Raw genomic sequence first — 18,566 nt, 5'->3', positions numbered from 1 at the left:
TCCTCACACCGTTTTTATCATCTGTGCCATCACCCCCATTCTTCCTGGTTAAAGAAAAAGAAGAAGAAAAAGTCTTTAATGAATGCAATGATTCAATGATTAACAGGCTTTGTGGAAGGTAACGTGAAAAAAGGTGGCCACAAGCCATCGCAAAAGAATTATTACCCAGTTCTGGGAACCGAGTAATTTCTTGTTTAGCCTACAGAATTTGTATTACTTCAACAGAAGCACAAAGACGTCTAAGTATTAACGTCAAACTCATCTCTCTAGGCTAACGGAGATGCGAAAAGCCTCACTGTTTTCTAGATCCTTTTCTAGATCCACACTGAAGAGACAGGAGTGGCTGAGCAGATCGTTCTTAACTGATGGCAGCTGCAGGAAATTTTCTCCTTCTGCCCCGCACTAAGTTTACATCAAGAAAATTATTTCATCTGTTTCCATACAATTCGCAGACAAATTTAATTAACTCACAGAATTTCTCTCACTCGTAGATTTTTCAAATGAGTTATGCTACTGCTTTCAAGTACTGCAGCATGGACAAGTCACAGGGGGGCATTGCACCTAACCTGAACACATCAGATGCCTTGGTTCTGTCACCAAAAGGAAAAAGAAATAAAAAAGATTGTTACTGGTGCCTCAACCTCCAGTGCTGATGTGATCTCTTAGGATATTCATATGAGGAAAGACTTTAACACTGTTCGTGCCCATTTAGTGCAGTAAGGTGTGCTCTTACAATGCTGAGAAGCCAGATAAAGGCGCTGCCACCGAGAAGCACAGCCCCACCACCACACATTCCCCCTGCCTCCCTTGGGGGGGCCCTGGTACCGTGCCTGTGCCAGTCCTGCACGGATGCAGAGACACAGCCCTGCAGAAACCTACAGACAGGTCAAAACAAAGAAGTTTTCTTCTAGGCTAGCTTTATGAGCCACCCCGCTGCAGCAACAGAACTCGCAGAAGGGCCTTCCTTTCCTAGAGCATCAGTAGCTACAACATAAAACAACTGCTGCATCAGAGGGCAAAGAGAAGTGCTGCTAAGTGCATAAAACAGTAAGACCAAACCTATTCATCTCTACACAGTGGGAGTTATCAAGATGCCAGCTTGGATATGCTAGAGGAAATTCCAGTAAGGAAGATCTGAGTTGGTACAGGGCTCTCTAGAAATGAAAACAAAACAACACCCCTCACGCTTTCAGCACAGGACAGAGAAAACAAAAATGGAAGAACAGGCATTCTGTAGAGGTTTATTCCCAACATTGTTACGCTGCTGAAATTTGAGATTTTATCGTAAAGTGGTGAGGCTTTCTTGATGCAAGCAGTTTGGAAGCAAAAAGGGAGGTAAAGAGCACTTTTAAGTCTTCTGAAAATGAAAATAAGCTTCCGTGTCCAAGAGACAAAAATCATGAATCAAAGCCAGCTCTGACAATCTCAACCCAATCGTCTGCGTGACCTGAAAAAAGCCATGCAGACGGCTGTCACCAGAAGGGCACTCTGTGGCACGCAACGGACACCCTGTTTCCATCCCCTTCCTTTACCCCACTGCTGGAGCTCAAAGCCCACATCTGCAAAACCTCACGCATCCCCACACTGGTCTCAAGTGTACCTGGGGGGGGGGGGGCTTGTGTGCCCCAACCCGGCCCCCACTGTCATCGCCTACCAGGCTTGAGCACTCAACACCAGTGTCAAGAGCTCTTGACCCTCTGCCGCCTACCTTAAAAAATTATTTTAAAATATCTGTTTCCCAAATTGGCTTGCAACTTCGTGCCATTCAATGGGTTTAGTAATAGAGGACATCCACTAGAACAACTCATACCCTTGACTTTAATCCCTTCCTCTTCATAATTGATTTCTGGATCTATCATTATCCTCTCTCGCTCCGAGACATCATCCTCATTGGCTCTCTAATGTAAGAGCAGTTTTCAGAATTTTCTCTGAACACTCCTGCGCAGGCTCCCTCTTTCCAAAAAGGGCTGCAAATTTTTTTGGCTCATAGCTTTTCTTAATTTCAGTCCTCTTCTGCATCATTCCTGACAATGCCGCGCACTTGAGAGTACCATGAATTCCGGGCAGGCTTATTGTGCTCTCCAAGCCTGACTCATTTCATCTCATTTGCTCCTGAATACATCTACCCACTCTCTCCCTCTTGTTCTCCCACAGCCGGCATCAGGTCATACTGGTTGAGGGCATTCGCAGCGCCTCTATTTTTGGATGCTGCTGCTCAGCAGATGTTCCTTCTCAAAACCATCCCAACCCGATCACTCTGACCAGCTCTGCTCCCCCAAGTCATCGCCTACTTTCACGGCGACGTTTTGCAGCCCACTCCTTAGCTGCCCACCCAGCCGAAAGTTACTCACAGCTCTCCCTGACTGACACTTTGTTTGCTGGGGAGGCGACACACGCAGTGATGCACTTCTGTTCGGCAGGGATGCTCTTCCAGACTGTAACAATTCCTGTTTTACAAATCCCGCACGGGATGGATTTTGCTATGGCATCGTCTGGCTCTTGACTACAGCAGCTTTTGCCCAGGTGTCGCTGCCCCACACTGACAACATCGCTCGTTCAATTTGTGTTTTTAGCATTGACTTCTATTGCTTTCGTTTTAATATTCAGAATCCTTCTTTTTGCCAAATGCTGTGTCCTTCAAGGACCAAACCTCATCCTCCTCCTTTGTTAGAGCCAGGCTAGAGAACACCCCTGATCAATGCCCCTTTCTAAAGGGAGATTAAGATGCCTAAGCCTCTCTCAAATAACGTAATTAGGCATGGCCGCCTTGCAAACAAATTTAAGCGTCTTACTACATAAAATTTGTAAAAACACTCCATTTGAAATGCATTTCACCAGTTACACTGATCTGTAGACAAAGGAGTAACCTACAGGGAGAAAACTTCCTTCTAGTTTCAGCCTTGTCTCCTCCCTTCCTTCCCAACAGTGCCTGCAGTCTGCCTGGACAGGTCTCGGCGCTACGGACAGTGCTGTTTTCACCCAGACAGACCATGACACCAACGGGCTACAGGACAATTCTCCTCCGATGGGGACTGCAAACCACCGCGGGCTGCTGGCGGTGTGCTGCAGCTGCGGAACGGCGCGCTTCAGCTCTGTGACCTTTCTGTGCTGTTGACAGGGGTGCCTACAGCCCTTCCTCCCCTCTGACAGCCGTGCATCTCTTCCCAGAAGGATCCACGCAGTGCAAGAGGAGGCAGCTCCGCAGGGAAGAGCAGTGACGAGCACTCACTGACACATTTTGGGCTTTCTTGGCCAGGGCAAGGTGGACAAGCAGCATGAAGGGGGATAACACACAGTAATTACAGTTGGAGAGAGGACCAGAAGTTTGCACAGGACCAAACACCAAGGCAGGTAACTACCGTCCCCAGACTAGGGCCAGAGGACACGTTTCAGGGAAAAACAAGCAAGTAAGGATACCACCACGCTGACTCATCTGTAAGGACACCACAGAAGTAATACACTGTAAAAACATGTGAAAGAGCAGGCATTTTATATTGTTTTTAGAAACGTGTTTTTATGGAAAAGAATAAACCACAATTCCTGCAACATACGGAAGAGTATAAAAGATTCATTTTAAACTGCAATGGGTAGTTGAAACTAAACAGGTCTAGGATACCATTTGGTAAATTTATAGGAGACACTGCACAGCTGTTTTGTTTCCAACTTAAATTTCCAAGAAGGTGACGAAAACAGCAGTATTTTTGCTGAATGTTATACTAACCCTGTTCTGCGTCTGGCTGCCTGTAGCTTCCCCCAAAAATGCTTCCCTCTCTTCCCACCCCAAAGTTTAGCACTGTTGTTTCCACGCACGGTCCCGCTCCCACCAAAACAAAGGCTCTTGCACAGCTAGAGGTTGGTTCATTAACTGGATGCATCGGTCCCAAAAAGTTGTACCCCGGACGTTCTCAGACACCTAGCTGGTGCCTCTTGCTCGCTGTAAAACACAACAAGCAGACTGGGAGCTGAGCAGCACTTCATCATTTAGATGGAAAGGAGTGCTTTGGTTTAGTTAGCTGATACCACAGCAAGAGTATTTCCCTTAATATTAAGTCTTCTGGAAACCATCAGAGTGGCAGTGATAGATATGAAATAAAGTCTCATTTGACAAAAACACTGAAAGCGTTAGTCTAGAAAGATATATGAATGAACATAATCAGGTCTTTTCAGACAAAGGCATTAATTTCTCAAGTGCCACTAATGCTATAAGCTAAAGGACTGAGCTCCACAGAAAAAAAAAATAATTTTACTCTGCAGAGCATATGAAGCAGTTGATCCAGTTACGAGCCAACTTCAGCATACTGCTCAGCTCCCCAAACCGGACAACTGGTTTTGTAAACTCCGTGGGAAAGGACAAGCATCACCGTGCCTACCCCTCAGCAGACAGAAGCTGAAGCACACGTGCTGAAGGCACGTGCACCACTGCAAGAAACTGGGCAAGCTGTCAGTTTTTTGTACAGTGTGCTTGCCACAAATTTTGTGTCTAAGAGGCAAATTAGCACGTTACAAGACATGGCAGAGAAAGTTAAAAATGCAGGAGTGAAACCACATGAGGAAGGCATGCCTGTTTAAAGCTTAATGTGGACTGTATACTGGACTAGAAACAGCAGAGTTGTATTTTCTTCTGTTTTTAAACTTATCCCTACTGCATTACAGTGAAAAGTCAGTTGGCAATACTGGAATTCCCCAGGGATACTGCACATAGAACAACATAGCTTCTAGGTTACCCAGACGGACAACATGTAAACCAAAACGTTTAATTACAAAGTATTTCCTGAAAGCTAATCTCTGCCATGAGAATGACCCACGTCTTGCCTTCCCCCCTGCATTCTCCACTTAACTCAGAGCACCACACATTATGGTCCAGACGGTTCAGGGGTGAGATGCTCCAGGAGGAAAGTTCTCCTCCCCTGGGGCTGATTTGTGCCCTGGTGTGTTCATTTCAACACTCGTGTATATTTCATCAATGACAGAGTCTTAGCTCGGTGCAAACTGTACGAACACTGTTTCAGTGGTTATTGTACTGAAAGTGTCTAGGGACGAATTACACAGCATGCACAGGTGATTTATTATTGTTTCAAATGCACACCGTCTTACTGTGTCCACAGATTTTCTAGGGCACCTCTGAGACTGCCAATACACAGCCAGTGCTTTTCAGACGCCCTCAGGGCAACACCACCTTACAACAGAAAAAAGCTAAGCTTGCTCTGGCAGAAATCCGAGCTCCCTGTTAGAACATACACACAACCTAAAAGCTCCTACCTCGCCCCTTCTAACCTAAGGCTCCTCTCCAAGCCCCAGCTTCTCAACTCCTTCACCTAACACGGTTCCAGACCACCCCAAGCCAGAGCGCTCCTTGTTTCTCCACTTCAGCCCTTCCCATTACCCATGGAAGAAGGCAAGTAGGATGCCTGCAACTATAGATGAAGCACTTCAGAAAACAGATTTTTAGGACAAATCCAGCATTGTATCCTGGATCTGTGCAGCTGCTGATTTCCACAAATGTCCAAGGTGATGCTGTGTGGTGTATGGGCAGTGAGGATCATGCCCTAGGAAGGAAAGGCCTCTCAGGGTGGCCTGGCCTGCAACTCCGCAACTTCTGGAAGCACTCAAAATATACAGGAAAAGGAGTCTCATCATCTCCATTAACAAATTTAAAATACTGCCCCTACTTCAGATACTTAAGAGCTAAGAATGTCCTGGAGTAAGTTCCTTAGCTTGCATTTCCCTGATTAGGTGTAGATTTGAGAAGCACCATAGGAGATTTTTGCTTCTGTAGCACACAGCGAAGTCCTGTCAGACGTTTCCATCTTCAGAAGTGTTTTTTCACTGTTAGACGTTTGGTAACTGATAAAGCAATTGTTTTGTAGTGACTTAAACCCAGGCTGATAGGCTACCAAGTTACAGACAGCTGTGTTGCCTCTCTCCTGAAAGAGGATTCAGGGAGCTGGGGCAACTACAGCGTTCTGTGGACCATGGATTTTTGTTAAACATGTACATGAGTTCATATGTACACGTGCAACCATGGAGGTGGACAGAAGAACAGCTTTTTCTGTTTCTGACTGACCCCACAGCATTCTACGCTCATGGGTGGCTGGCAGTGTCCTCCCCTCCTGTTTTCTACCTGGCAGAAGCACGAGGAGAAGTGGGAAGAGAATAGGACATGGAGAGCCTCCATCCCTCCCTGGACTAGACCTACAGCAGACAGCGGAGGGATGCAGCATCACCACACTGCAGCAGGAGCTGAGAAAAAAAACAAGGAAGGAAAACACAGGAGCATTAATCCCTGCAGCCCCAGTTTCCTGGCAAAGGAGCGTGGGCACCCCTGTAACACCCCAGCCCAGACCCCATGTGCTCACACTGCTGGCACAGGTTGTCAGCATCAGTTAACAAACCATACGGACATCCTATACGTAACTCCAGCATCCCCTCCTGCTTTCAGTGCTGTCCTGGGCTTCCGCAATGCTTTGCTGCTCTGACATATAGCAGAATATGGAGTGCTGCTGTGGGGATGTATGTACATCACATATGGTGGTGATGCAGGTGCCCGGTGCACCACAACAGCAACAACAACAACCACCAGATCTTCACAGATGAGAAACAAGGTCTCCTCCAGCCTAGTATTATCTAAAACTGCATACAGGGCTCCTGTAAGGCTGTTACTAAAGAACATGGGAGAAATAAGGACATGAACTTTTGCAGAGAAAGAGAGAATGCAGGCTAGATAAAGTACACTGGTACCACTCTCTAAACTTTGTGCCAATACTTAGGTTAATTATTTATAACCCCAGAACTTTTTTTTGAACTAAGCAAAACCGTAACTTTCTCCAGGTTTTGTAAACAAGAACAAAACACACTCTGCCGAACAGTTACGTGGTCACACACAGGAACACAGGAAAAAATGCAGTGGAGTGCCAAAGGGGATGGTGCTGCATTTCTCTCTACTGCCTCCCTGCTTGTGAGCAATGGTTGATGAGATGCTCGACATGAGCCAGCGTGTCCTGGACCAGGACTGTAGTTTCAAATACTTTGAGCAGGATTACTACTTTACACCAGAATAAAGGCTTTATCCATCCTTCTCTCATCCCTTCCTTGGTGTATCCACACAAGCACTGCACGTGTAGATAGAAAACTGAATCAATTACATGATATGAAGTAAGGTTAAGAGGCACAATCCATGTCGGTCTTTCACAATGAGTCTTTCACAACCCCTTGAAGTTCAAATATTAAACCTAATATCTTAAGATACTCACAGATCACAACCTACATTTAATTTTATATTCAGCTTTAGCTCTCCAATTTGCACTTGCTGACTGCTTAACAGGACATGTGCCCTTTAGGCCACATTTCCTCATTCTTTTTCCTTCAACTCTATCAACAGGCTTGAAATATTGCACTTTATATTAGTTTCAAAAAAAGGTACAAGAACCATCAATAGTCCATGTTATTAAAAACAACCCTCTCACCCCCAAAAATTGTACATCACCTTTATACCTTGAAACCAAACACTCCAACTCAGTTTTGCAGTATTACACCTACACTGCTTAGTTGATGACTTACAAGTTACACCCTTTCCTTTCAAATTTAGGCTAGCAGGTGATAAAAGACAAAAAAAAATAGGTATACCAACAGCATGACTCTTTTCCACTTTTAAGTAAAATTGTTCAGTAAATAAAATGAAGCGTGGTGTTAAACGTATCTTGAAAATACCTTTAGAATGCTTTATTTTAAGTAACTAATAGTAGATAAGTCTATGCTGGATTTGTTTTCCTGATATAACAGAAGTACAAAATACTCACCCCTTGGAGTCCTTGAAACTGAATTGAAGGTTGAGAAGAGATAAGATCCTGCAAGAAAGAGAAAACAAGTAAAATGTAAGCAAAGCGCAAGTCTCTCTGCACCTGCAGAATGTATTTTTCTGCACAAAGAACAAACAGTGGATCCGTTGACAACCAGCCTCCTCCTCAGCGGCCATACCACGTCTCCGTGCCTCCACACATGCATGTCCAGGGCTCCTGCCAGTGGTCTTCCACGTGGCACCAAGAAGCTTTAGAGCAGATGTTTTATCACGCTCGACAAGGATGCCTGGTTATCATGGGGTGGAGGGGTGGGCAAGAAAATTAATGCTCTGAATTGTTGAGTAGTAGTGCTGATACTGATAGAACTTTCCCCCATGTATGAAAACAGTTTCAAAAGGAGTGCTTTTTCCCCCGCTCCCAAACTCTGCCTTCACATTCTGGTCGCTTACAGTTTTGGATGTGCTTAGTTTCTGAAAAGCCTGTTTGATGATACCGTTTTTACATGTTCTTGAGTGCTGGGCACCCTTTGGTGCTTTTCCACTCTTCAGCTCAGCTAATGAGGTAGATTTCATTTCAGAGATTAGAAGAGATTGAACATAACCAAGCCAAGTAATTTAGGTCTCCCCCGCACAATCCTCATTCCTTCAGCAAGGAATCTACCAAGAGACATATGCAACAGGGCCAAAAATAATAGTAGCCACCTCTGACTTGTCTCTATAATTTCACATCAGTAAGTGCAGCCTGCCCCTGAACAGGATGCAAGGATGGAAGCATCCTGCACCACAGTCCATGAGGACTTGCAGATGTTTTGGGGCAGGGGGCCAAGGAGACTGCTAGCTGAAAACAACTTTTCTTTGTCACAGGCTAGGTTCTGGCCAGATCTATTCCTTGACATAGCTCACCGCACAACAGCGAAAACACCACTGCCAGCAGGAGCACGCCGATAAGAATATCCCATTTTAGCAGCAGTGCTGACTGTGCTCAGCTTTACTGAATCCTGAAATTACGCTGCTGGACAGAACAACATATGGCTTCTGTGCTGACTGGCTCGACTTACCAGGCTTTGTCCATAGGATTTTACAGTGAGATAGTCAGCCTCCTGCAAGCGCTTACACTGAAAGAGCTGCACCAAAGGATGAAATTCTCATTAATAAACATTTTGCTCCAGAAAAGCAAGTGCTTATAGACTGCAAATTGAGGTGCCATTCAGGATCACAAAGCTGTGTCAGCAGACGACACAGCTCGGCATCACTGGAAAAGCAAGCTAGGCCCAGCTCCCGTCCCCTCCTGCTTCCAAGCCACAGGTTCCTCCTCCCTCCCTTGCACTCGTCTCACTTCTCACAATAAAATTCACCGCGCTCATCCAGCAGCAGATTCCCGAGTTTGGTGACGAACTGAACCTGCTCGTGCCAGGTGACAGCAGAGGCAGGAGTCAGGCGTGCGCAGCGAAGAGCCGGGCACCACCCTGCCAGCAGCGACAAGCCAACACGGGCACAGGCCACCTCATAACTTCACCCCCAGCTCTTTAACAACGTCTGTGCTTACTGTTCGTGACAGGAGGCTTACACAGCACCTCAAGTTGCGTAACAGCCCGCAACACATACAAACTTAAGCCTTTAAATGGCTTGCTAAGAACTAGTTTGCTCTACAGATCTTCCAGCTCAAAGCTGGAAAGCGCCAGAAGCCAGACAAGTCGAATTGTGAATGGATCTGCTTGTCCAGCACGCACAAATAAACTCATTTAAAAAAATGCAATGGGGGTACATATATGAAGTCTGACACTGCTATAAATCCTGACTTATGTCCCAGGCGTCAGCTTTCCGGAAGGAAATTGTGTTCCACACAGAAAGTGACGTATGAGAGCAGTTCCCCACACGCTGAGTCAGACATGGCAATGCAGTGGTCACGCAGGCGAACGCAGCAGACGTCACCTTCTTACACAGGCTCGCAGAGCTCGACATCAGCTAGTTTCTGATCCAGGGAAAGTGCGCTGGCTCAGCCGGCAACCTGCTCTACTTCAGTGAGAGAAAATGCCACCGACAAATCTAAATTTAGCAGAGTATCAGAAGGCTCTCACGTCCTCACTGGCACGTTATCTGGAGCACCAGACTACCCTGGTGGGGAGCAGGGAACGAGATGGCCTTGCAGCCAAACCTCCTGCTGCCGACGAGCCTGACGCTTGAACAAACATCTCGGCACAGGCCCCACAGTGAGCTCACACCACGCACAGCTGCAGGACCAGACAAATGGCTTTTCTACTTCTCATCTCTTGCCAAGTCATCATTCACTTTATTTCATGTCCTGTACCCCAAAGTTACTCAGTCTTCTCTGTGTTTCCGCAAGGAATGCAAGTTGTTGGAGAAAGCACAGCAGCATGCTCTCTGTATGGAGCACAGGGGCCCTGCCTCTTTCCTGTGCCATCCACCTCGTACTTCCTCACACCCACCTACATGAGAGGGCACATCCCCAATTACTACTTTTTAAATCCGTTTATGCACTTGCTGTCCATGAATTTGCCTAATCTCTTTACGAACCTGCTGACACTGTCTGCCTCCGGTCTCCTCTGACAGCAAGGCCGAGAAGTTCACCATCCTCCAGGTGAACGGACTCACTGGCTTTAATTTTATCTACCAGTTTCATCAACTGCCCTCTTGTTCTGGCACTGCGTGATACGGGCGTTATCAGCTCTACCTTCACATTACCTACCATTTCTCAAGCTTCAGCCCCTTATCTTTCGCTCCAAAATGAAGCCCCAGCCTTTCTGGACTCTCAGGAGGGTGTAGGCCACTGCTACACTCCCTTGATCACTCCAGAGGAAGAGCAGGGGCCAGCTCTCCTCCCTCACATCCTTCTGCAAACGCACAGATCAAATTCTTACAGGGGACCTGAAACATGGGTGCCCAAGAGCTTTAAACAGCAGCTCAGGGACACCTCTGCACCGCTCTCTATGCCCTCCCAGACAACGCCCAACTTTTTGCTGGGTTTCCTGGCTGCTAATGCACTCTGATTTCAGAGGACTGAAAAGGACAACTCCAAGATCTCCTTCTGTAGTTGCAGCTGCCCATTTTAAGCCTAATGCCATGCACAGTTTACTCTCTCTCTTCATTAGTTAGGGGGAAATCATATGGCACCATTTTTTATTTTTTTTTTTTTGCCACCAGTGAAGAATAACGACATCTTTCTGGAGCTCCCCACCATCAGTTTCTCCTCCTGCTCCCTGCCCATGAAATCAGCACACCTCTATTTGGCCAGTCCAACCCAAATGTCTCAGAGTGTAGTCCTAGAAACCTCATGGTCCTGAGTCCAGGGGGCAGGCCCAGAATCCCACCACAGTCATCAAAGCAAGCGATCCTGGAGAAGCAGTCAGTACCCAAAACAGCTGAAGCGATGTGCACATTGCCTCACTGAAGCAGTAATAATCAAACGTCAGCTCAGTTAAAAAACGAGCTACAGCTGCAGGCACATTCCACTACTTCCATCTGAAAAAAATTAAGATAAATTCTCCTACAAAGGACTGGTTAAAAAAAATACCTAGAGCTGCTTCAATCAGATAATCAGATCATAAATCTCTAAATGGGGGGGGGGGGGGGGGGGGGGGGGGGGCAAAAAATTTGGGAGCTACTCATCTTATTTTCTCCAGGTTTGCAGTTTTGCTTAATAGTTTTTGGGCAGGGACTATGTCTGCTTGCAAGACACAAGATCTGCGCACACATATGGTGCTTGGCAAATAACTCGGATATTTATACGGCACCACCCTTGTATACAAGGTTAATTATCTAGTGTTTTTCAGGCATGTTGACTTACAGTGAACAGAAGATGCATTTATATCAACACATTAGAGATTGTGATGTGCAATAGCTTTGTATACATTTTTACGATTTTAAAAGAGCTACCATGCAGAAAGGCTAGGACATGATATAGTTGCAGGATGACAGTGTCAGCCTAAGGATTTTCCCTTCTCCCCTCCACAATCCTTCAGCAGCTTTTCTCTCCTGCCTCAGGGCTTACAACTGCTCACTGAGCCTGTAAAAATTTAGTTGTTAATTCACAGCATGGCTATACGTCAGCATATCTTAGACTGAGGAATAAGAAGTCTCCTCACAAGAGAAGAAAAGGTATTTGGACAGAAGAGACTACAGGGCCTGAAAAAGTCTATTATACTATTACACTGTGTCACTGCCACTGAGGATTATTCCTTACCTACACATTCCAGCCATCAGATCTGTCACGTCATACTTCCCGATTACTACAAGGATTGAGGAACTGAAGTAGCCAGCTAGGCTTCCTTTTCATGAAGTTAAGAGAGCTAACTCTCATCTCCAAGCATTTAATATATTGAAACAATCATGCTGTGAGTTGGCAAAGCCATTTTAATGCATGGATATGGATATGCAGCCTTAACTTAGACTCCTTTGGCATACCCACCCTGATTACTCTTAAATTTACATGGTGAGATTATGTGTTTTTTTGTTGTTGTTTGCTTTAAATACACATCTTCACATGACCTGGACAGTATTTAGTAGGCAGAAGAACGTAAAACGCTGACGAAAGCTAACATATGACATAATAACATACAGTAAGGACTTGGTTACTACAAAAAAAAACAGAGACACAGCACCCATAGTCGTATCAAGAGTACTTCTCAAGTACCAGTGCATTTATCCTCGTATTTGCCATAGGGGGCTGTTGTTTTATTAACACTAACACACAGGAAAGATTACAGTCAGCATTATACGGTAGTTCAGCATGTCAAATGTGAAAAATCCTGGTTCAGATTCAACTGACACCGATAGCTCCTGGCTTCTTTCACAGCAACAGACCAGCTTACAGTACACACCAGCCTGAGCAGAGCCTGCTGCCCGAGCCAGCGCTTCCACTGCCCGGTGCTGCAACCAGAACCGCGCTGGGGCAAGGCGAGCAGAAGGAGCCTGCAGATTTGCAGGGGGAACGAACCGCCCTGGTTTCAGCAGGAGAGAGATTCCTCAGCTCAGCACCTCTCCTGGGGGCTCATGGCCAGTGCAGCACCCCCAGGGTTAGGCAGGAGCAGCCCCAGCACAAGTAAAGCAGTGCATGTACTGGCTCAGAAAATGGAACTGCCCTTCCTAGGGAAGCTGGCAAACAGATCCAATTAGTTGTCTTGGAAAATAAAGTTGTATTCTAGCTACGTGGCCATCTACTGCTGCACAGCTCATGGCTCCTGAAACAGGAAGGTTTCCTTCCTCTTCCCTGCTTTCTCTTCCCAGGAATCTGTTCCCTCCAGCACTTGCGGATCTCTTCCATAAACTCAGCTCACTAACCCCGAACAAGACACTCTGGGAAAAAAAAAAGTTAAACGGGTAGTTTTTCCGAATGAAAAGAAACGAATTTGGATATTTTTTTTCCCTCGTTTCAGGGGCCACGAAAGCTCAGATCAGCTAAAGTCATCTCAATTTCACTGCAGATATTCAGCTCCACTTTGTCTTCACCGAGTATACGCACAGGGTGCCAGCAAGGTGCTAGCCTTAAATCAACTCTATAGCAGGAACAATCTCGTTCGTTCAGACAGCATTTAACTGCCCTAAGTTTTTCCTGCAGTCCCATGTCTCATCAACCACAATCTTCTGACACCTGGAACAGGATATACATCCTAGTCACCTTCATACCAGATCTCTGATTTATCCAGAGCAGTCTGTCCTGTGCATTAGACACATGGATTGTGTAGGGAGATAGCGCAGCAACAGGAATGGAAGGGGGAAAAAAATTCATTTCTTTTATCTGAGAGTAGATGCGCAGGTTTGGCTACAGCACTGCTCACGCTCGGCACAGCAGCTGCCCCTCTACCCAGGTCGGTTTCCCACTGACGACACGAGTCCTTGCACCAACACCGCGAATCCTGCGCAGGAAGGGGAGCCAAGCAAAGGACAAGGACAGCAAGAAGGGCTTCTGGTTTTCTTTAGCAGCAGAGCTGGCTTACACACTTGCCAAAAGACAGCAGCATTTTCCAGCCAGCCAAGGGGGCAGCGGCGCAGCACACCTCCAGCTGAGGCTGAGGTACGAGCTGGGGTGGCACCGATTTAACAGACCAGGTTATCTCCATTCTCTCCCTACCATGTGGAGCCAGTTGTCTGCAACGGAGGCACAAGCCCCTGCTGCCACTGTGCTCTTAACTCAGCTGTTAACGTGGTGTCTCTCTTCTACTCCATAGAAATTGTAGGGATTACTATTTTTTTTTCCTGCCACTAAGAGATTTGTCCCAAATCAGACTCACAACTTGATGACACAGCAAAAACATGCAGAGTAAGATCACCCAGTTCTTGCTACCGTAAGAAACCGGGGGAAAAAACCCTGCAATCAACCAACGATGAAAATACATTTATTATGAATACTTGTGTTGCTTAAATCAATTAACTCTGCATTATCAAGCGCATCATCTTAAGAGAGATGCAATCTTAGATTTGAAGAAGTCAAACCAAAACAAATACAGAATGTATCATCAGCGCTCAGTGTATATAAGTGGGCAACTTGGAGACAAAAACAGAGACCTCGGTTAGGCATATCCCCCCTTTTGCAGGGAGCTCTCCTGCAGCCTGCACTCTGGTAGCAGGAGTATCAGTAGCAGATTTTTACTTTTTCGGCAACAGCAGGAGGGAATGACCAGGGGCATTCCCAGCTCCACTGCAGGCGCCAGACTCGTCCGCACGCTCCCACTCCCAACAGGATTTTCGGTTTCTTCCCTTAACCTCTCACAGCCACGCTTTGGTTCGCTGCCAGCTCACTTCACCCCCATCCTCTTCCCTTTCCCTTTGAGATTTAAGGGAGAAGAACCAGCAGACCTCATCCCCAGCTCCCTGTTCAGAGCTCCTATTAATTCTTGCCCCCAGTTTTCTCCATCCTTACCAATCGACCACAGCTCACATTTTGATTTTCTCTTTTCCTAGGCCTTGCCTTCCCAGTCTCCCATTCCCCCTCCGGAGATCCAGCTCCAGATCGGTCCCCGTGATCCCATTAGCACCCCAGCTGCACCACGGGGGGCAGCCACCACCAACACGGCCTGAATCTAACTGCAGCACAGCTGCTGGCACGAGCAAACTGCAGCTTGGATGAGACTCACGCCAAGTCCGCCTTCAGTCTGACTGACAGGCAAGCAAAAACCAAAACCAAAGATATTTGCCCCGTCTACGAGGAGAAGTGCATCCTCACTCCCGCTGATCTCTAAGAGGATGAAGCCTTGCAACAGAAAGCAGTTTCCTAACCCCCAAGCCCAAACCCTAGCTGTTCGAGGCAGACATGAGTCACAGGGAATTTCAGCCCTGGTAAGTGAAATACAGCAGACTCCCATGACACCACTTCAATTGCTCCGAGTGGGGGGAACATCAGATAAGCACGCATTTCGTATGCTTATTGACTCCACAACCTCTGCAGCTGGAACGTCCAAATGATTATTCAAAGAATAAACACTTAAATGCGAGACGGATTCCTAAGAGCCAGAATTATCCCTGGGTTTAGGAGGCTGAGATTTTAGAGGCCAGAAAAAAAAAAAAAAAAGCTTTAACAGCATTCAGAACAACTTCGAGATTTACAGTTGCTTTCACCTGGAGAACCACAGCCGGGACGTAACTGCAGACGTATGTTTGTTCTGCTAAAAGCTCTATCAGCTGAAGACACTGCTGTCCCCGTTGCCCTGCAGGGACTGCTCAGAGCAGTGTTCCCTAGCCTGCTTCAGGAGCTGCTGGCAGATTAGGAGAGGCCACCAGCAACGAGAGTGATATTACACGCTGCCGTCAAACAGCGAGAGGCTCCACCGTGCATTTTGTTTCTTCTTCACCTGTTCTCTTACACTGCTTCTGATCATCACGTGGTAATCCAACCTTACAGCAAAGCCATCAAAAAAGTGATTTTGCTGGGCTAGTTTCTGCACGGAGGGTAGACCTGCATGCTGTATAACTCGAGCTCATCTCATCAGGTAGCTGAGCAGAACTTGGTTAAAAAAATAAGTGGTCATTCTTTATATCGATACCGCCACAGATGATGCTCACATACTTTAAGCCATGCTGATCAGCACTAGTGAGGCAAACCCAAAGAAGAAGGTCCTGCACCACCTGCATCCAGCCCACTCCATGTGTCGGGAAGCACAAAGGTGAGCAGGGAACCAGGACCTGCCCTCACCTACAAAAAGCTGCACAGAGCTGGCCTGCCGCAGACACAATCCCAGTTCTGCACGTGGAGCGGAAGGGGAAGCTGGACTCACGAATTTAAGAGCTGATTGTTATGCAGGCTAAGAAAGTCTTTAGCACAGAAAGCAACACAGAGCAAGTGCTTCAATCTTCACAGAAACTATTTGAATTTGAGTGTTAAGCAATTAAGCACACACAGCCTGCCTAAGTTCTACAAGTGATGGCTAAGTAGGTCATTTGAGGGTTATCGTGATTCCACACATCTACATGCTGTTTGAGATATTACTTGTGTTACACAGATAAGATTCTGCTGCACAGAGCAAAGGCGATTACAGAGCTATAGGTCAGCTTCCCTGCACTCACTTAATAACTTTCTCAAGTTCTCAGCAACACTGATTTTAAGCCTTTGCTACAACTTTTCCAGTTGCATGGTAAGAGGTGAAACAGGTCAGGGATACAACCCAGCACAAAGCTAGAGAGAGGAACAGTATTGCCAGCTACAGGCCATAGCTCTGCCCTCCTGGGGCAATGGAGGGCCATGTGCACTCGAAATTCACAAGCTGACCTATTTAAAATGCAGGCAACAGAGGCTGGTAACTTCTTCTCTCTTCCTCATTCCCTCTGCCCAACGTAGATATTGCTATTAAATATTAAAAAATAAAAATAAAAAGCATCTCAAATAAGGTAAGTCTGAGGAGCACCTCCCCAGCAGCGTCACATGAAGGGTGAGTGCAAAGGGTGGAATAGCGCGATTTTGCTTGCTAGTTTAGAAGATGGCCATTTTTAACGGCAGAAACTCCAGAGGCTGCAATATCGAATCTCAAAGTTTTCTGGTCTGCTATTCTTTCAGTTGCCACTACTCCAATGGCATGCACTGACTCCTACAGGATCAAATTAGGGAACGCAGATCTGCAGGAAGAGTGGGAGTTCCATTTACTAAAGTTAGAGAGATGAAGAAATAGCGAAACAGGAAGAATTTCAGTTTTTTTCCTGATCATAATCGCTATAAATAGATCTTTATTCAGTTCACAACATCGTGAGGATTAGGCATTTGCTAAAATTTGCTGGAAAATTACACTAAGTCGGAGGTTGATTCTGCTTCAGAAAAAAAAAAAAGAAATCAGGTAAATAATTTACCAGCGCCGTTTCATAAATTAGAAATAATTAATCAGCCTTCCCAGACGCGCTACCTGCAGCAAGGAAGCTCCCCGCTCACCACGCGCCGCAGCACCCCGAGCGCCTGGCTCCATCCTGCTCCCCCCCGCGAGGCTCCGGGGGTCCCCTCCAGCGCGGGAGGTGTGCGGCACCCGCCTGACACCGCCGGGCACCCATGGGTGCCCGCTGGGCGCAGGGGGAGGCTTCGGGAAGGCCGTGCCGTGGGGGAAAAGGGGGAAAAGGAGGGCGAAAGCTGCGCGCGGAGGGGACAGGCTGGCAGCGGCCAGCACTGCCTGGCGAGCCCTGGGGGGCTGCTGCTGTGTCAAGGCAGCGCTTTGGGGGGAAAAAAATGGGTAAAACAGAGTAAGGCAAGGTAAAACGTAGTGAAGTAAGATACGGTAAAGGGAAGTAAAATAAAATAGAGTAAGGCAGGGTAGGCGAGGTGGAGTAAGGCGAGGTAAGACAGAGCGAGACAAAACACAGTGAACAAACAAATAAGCAAGATAAAACACAGTAAAACAAAATGAGAGTAAAATTAAGTAAAATAAAATACGGTAAAGTAACACGAAACAAAACGGAGCAAAAAAGCCCAGAAGGGAAACGCGACAAGATAAAGCGAGCCCAAGCGAGCTCGAAGGGCCCAAACCGAGCCGGGAGGAAGACCCGGGGACGGACAGCCGAGCCCCGGCCGGGGGCTCCGTGCCCGGGGGCCGGGCCGGGCCGGGCCGGGCTGGGCTGGGCTCGCCCCGCCGCCGGCCGCCGCCGCCCGCCGGCCCCGAGCTCACCTGCCGGCCCTGGTAGCTCTCGAGCGCTCGCACGGCGGTCTCGGTGAGCTTGACGTGCAGCACCGTCACGTTGCCCGCCGCCCGGCCGCAGCGCACGGCGTAGCGGCCGCCCTCCCGCAGCGCCGCCATCTTACGCGCCGCGCCGCCCGCCCGCGCGCCGCCCGCCCGCGCCCCTAATGCCGGGACCGGGCCCGCCGCCGCCGCCACCGCCCGCCGCCGCCATCGCCGGCGCCGTGACGTCACGCCGCGGCACGCCCCCTCCCGCCCGCCCGCCCGCCCCGGCCACGCCCTCTGGGCCGGGGACGTGTCTGACGTCACCGCGGGCGCGTGACGTCACGGGTGGGGGGGGGGTCGGTGGTGCGGTGTGTCCGTAACGTGCGTGTTTTGCTGTCTGTAAATTCTCTATTGGTACCTACTACTCCCGTTTAACGTACCCTTTGTAAAGTTACTATTGCTGTTTGCCGTGCGTGTTTAACACACTGTTAGTAAATTCACTATTGCTGTTCACTACGTCAGTTTAATACACTATTCGTAAATTTACTACTGCTATTTACGTCCTTTGTTCATTCCCCGCTCGTCACGCGGCCCCGTCGGCCCCACGCTGTACCACAGGACCTCTCAGAGATTCACGCCTCACAACCCCCTTCCTTCACCCCCGTTCTTCGCGCGTACGCCCT

At 47.6% G+C, this 18,566-nt stretch overlaps 1 protein-coding gene across 2 annotated transcripts in view; it reads right to left on the bottom strand.

Moving 5' to 3' along the window:
- The window catches only part of ELL2 (elongation factor for RNA polymerase II 2), a 43,596-nt gene extending 25,474 nt beyond the window's left edge, over positions 1–18,122 (bottom strand). The window contains exons 1-2 of one of the 2 annotated variants that reach the window (XM_066987891.1): positions 17,890–18,122; positions 7,797–7,844 (exon numbers count right to left, since the gene is read on the bottom strand). In XM_066987891.1, the coding sequence (XP_066843992.1) occupies positions 7,797–7,844; positions 17,890–18,018 (177 nt within the window). In that variant the 5' untranslated portion in view covers positions 18,019–18,122. The remainder of the gene's footprint in view (positions 1–7,796; positions 7,845–17,889) is intronic. The other variant, XM_066987890.1, reaches the window with a different exon arrangement.
- Positions 18,123–18,566: the final 444 nt, after the last annotated feature.

Source organism: Anser cygnoides, chromosome Z, assembly GCF_040182565.1.
Source record: "Anser cygnoides isolate HZ-2024a breed goose chromosome Z, Taihu_goose_T2T_genome, whole genome shotgun sequence".
NCBI classification, from domain to species: domain Eukaryota; kingdom Metazoa; phylum Chordata; class Aves; order Anseriformes; family Anatidae; genus Anser; species Anser cygnoides.
The sequence above is the reverse complement of the archived record's forward strand: the minus strand, read 5'-3'. Positions and strand labels throughout refer to the sequence as shown.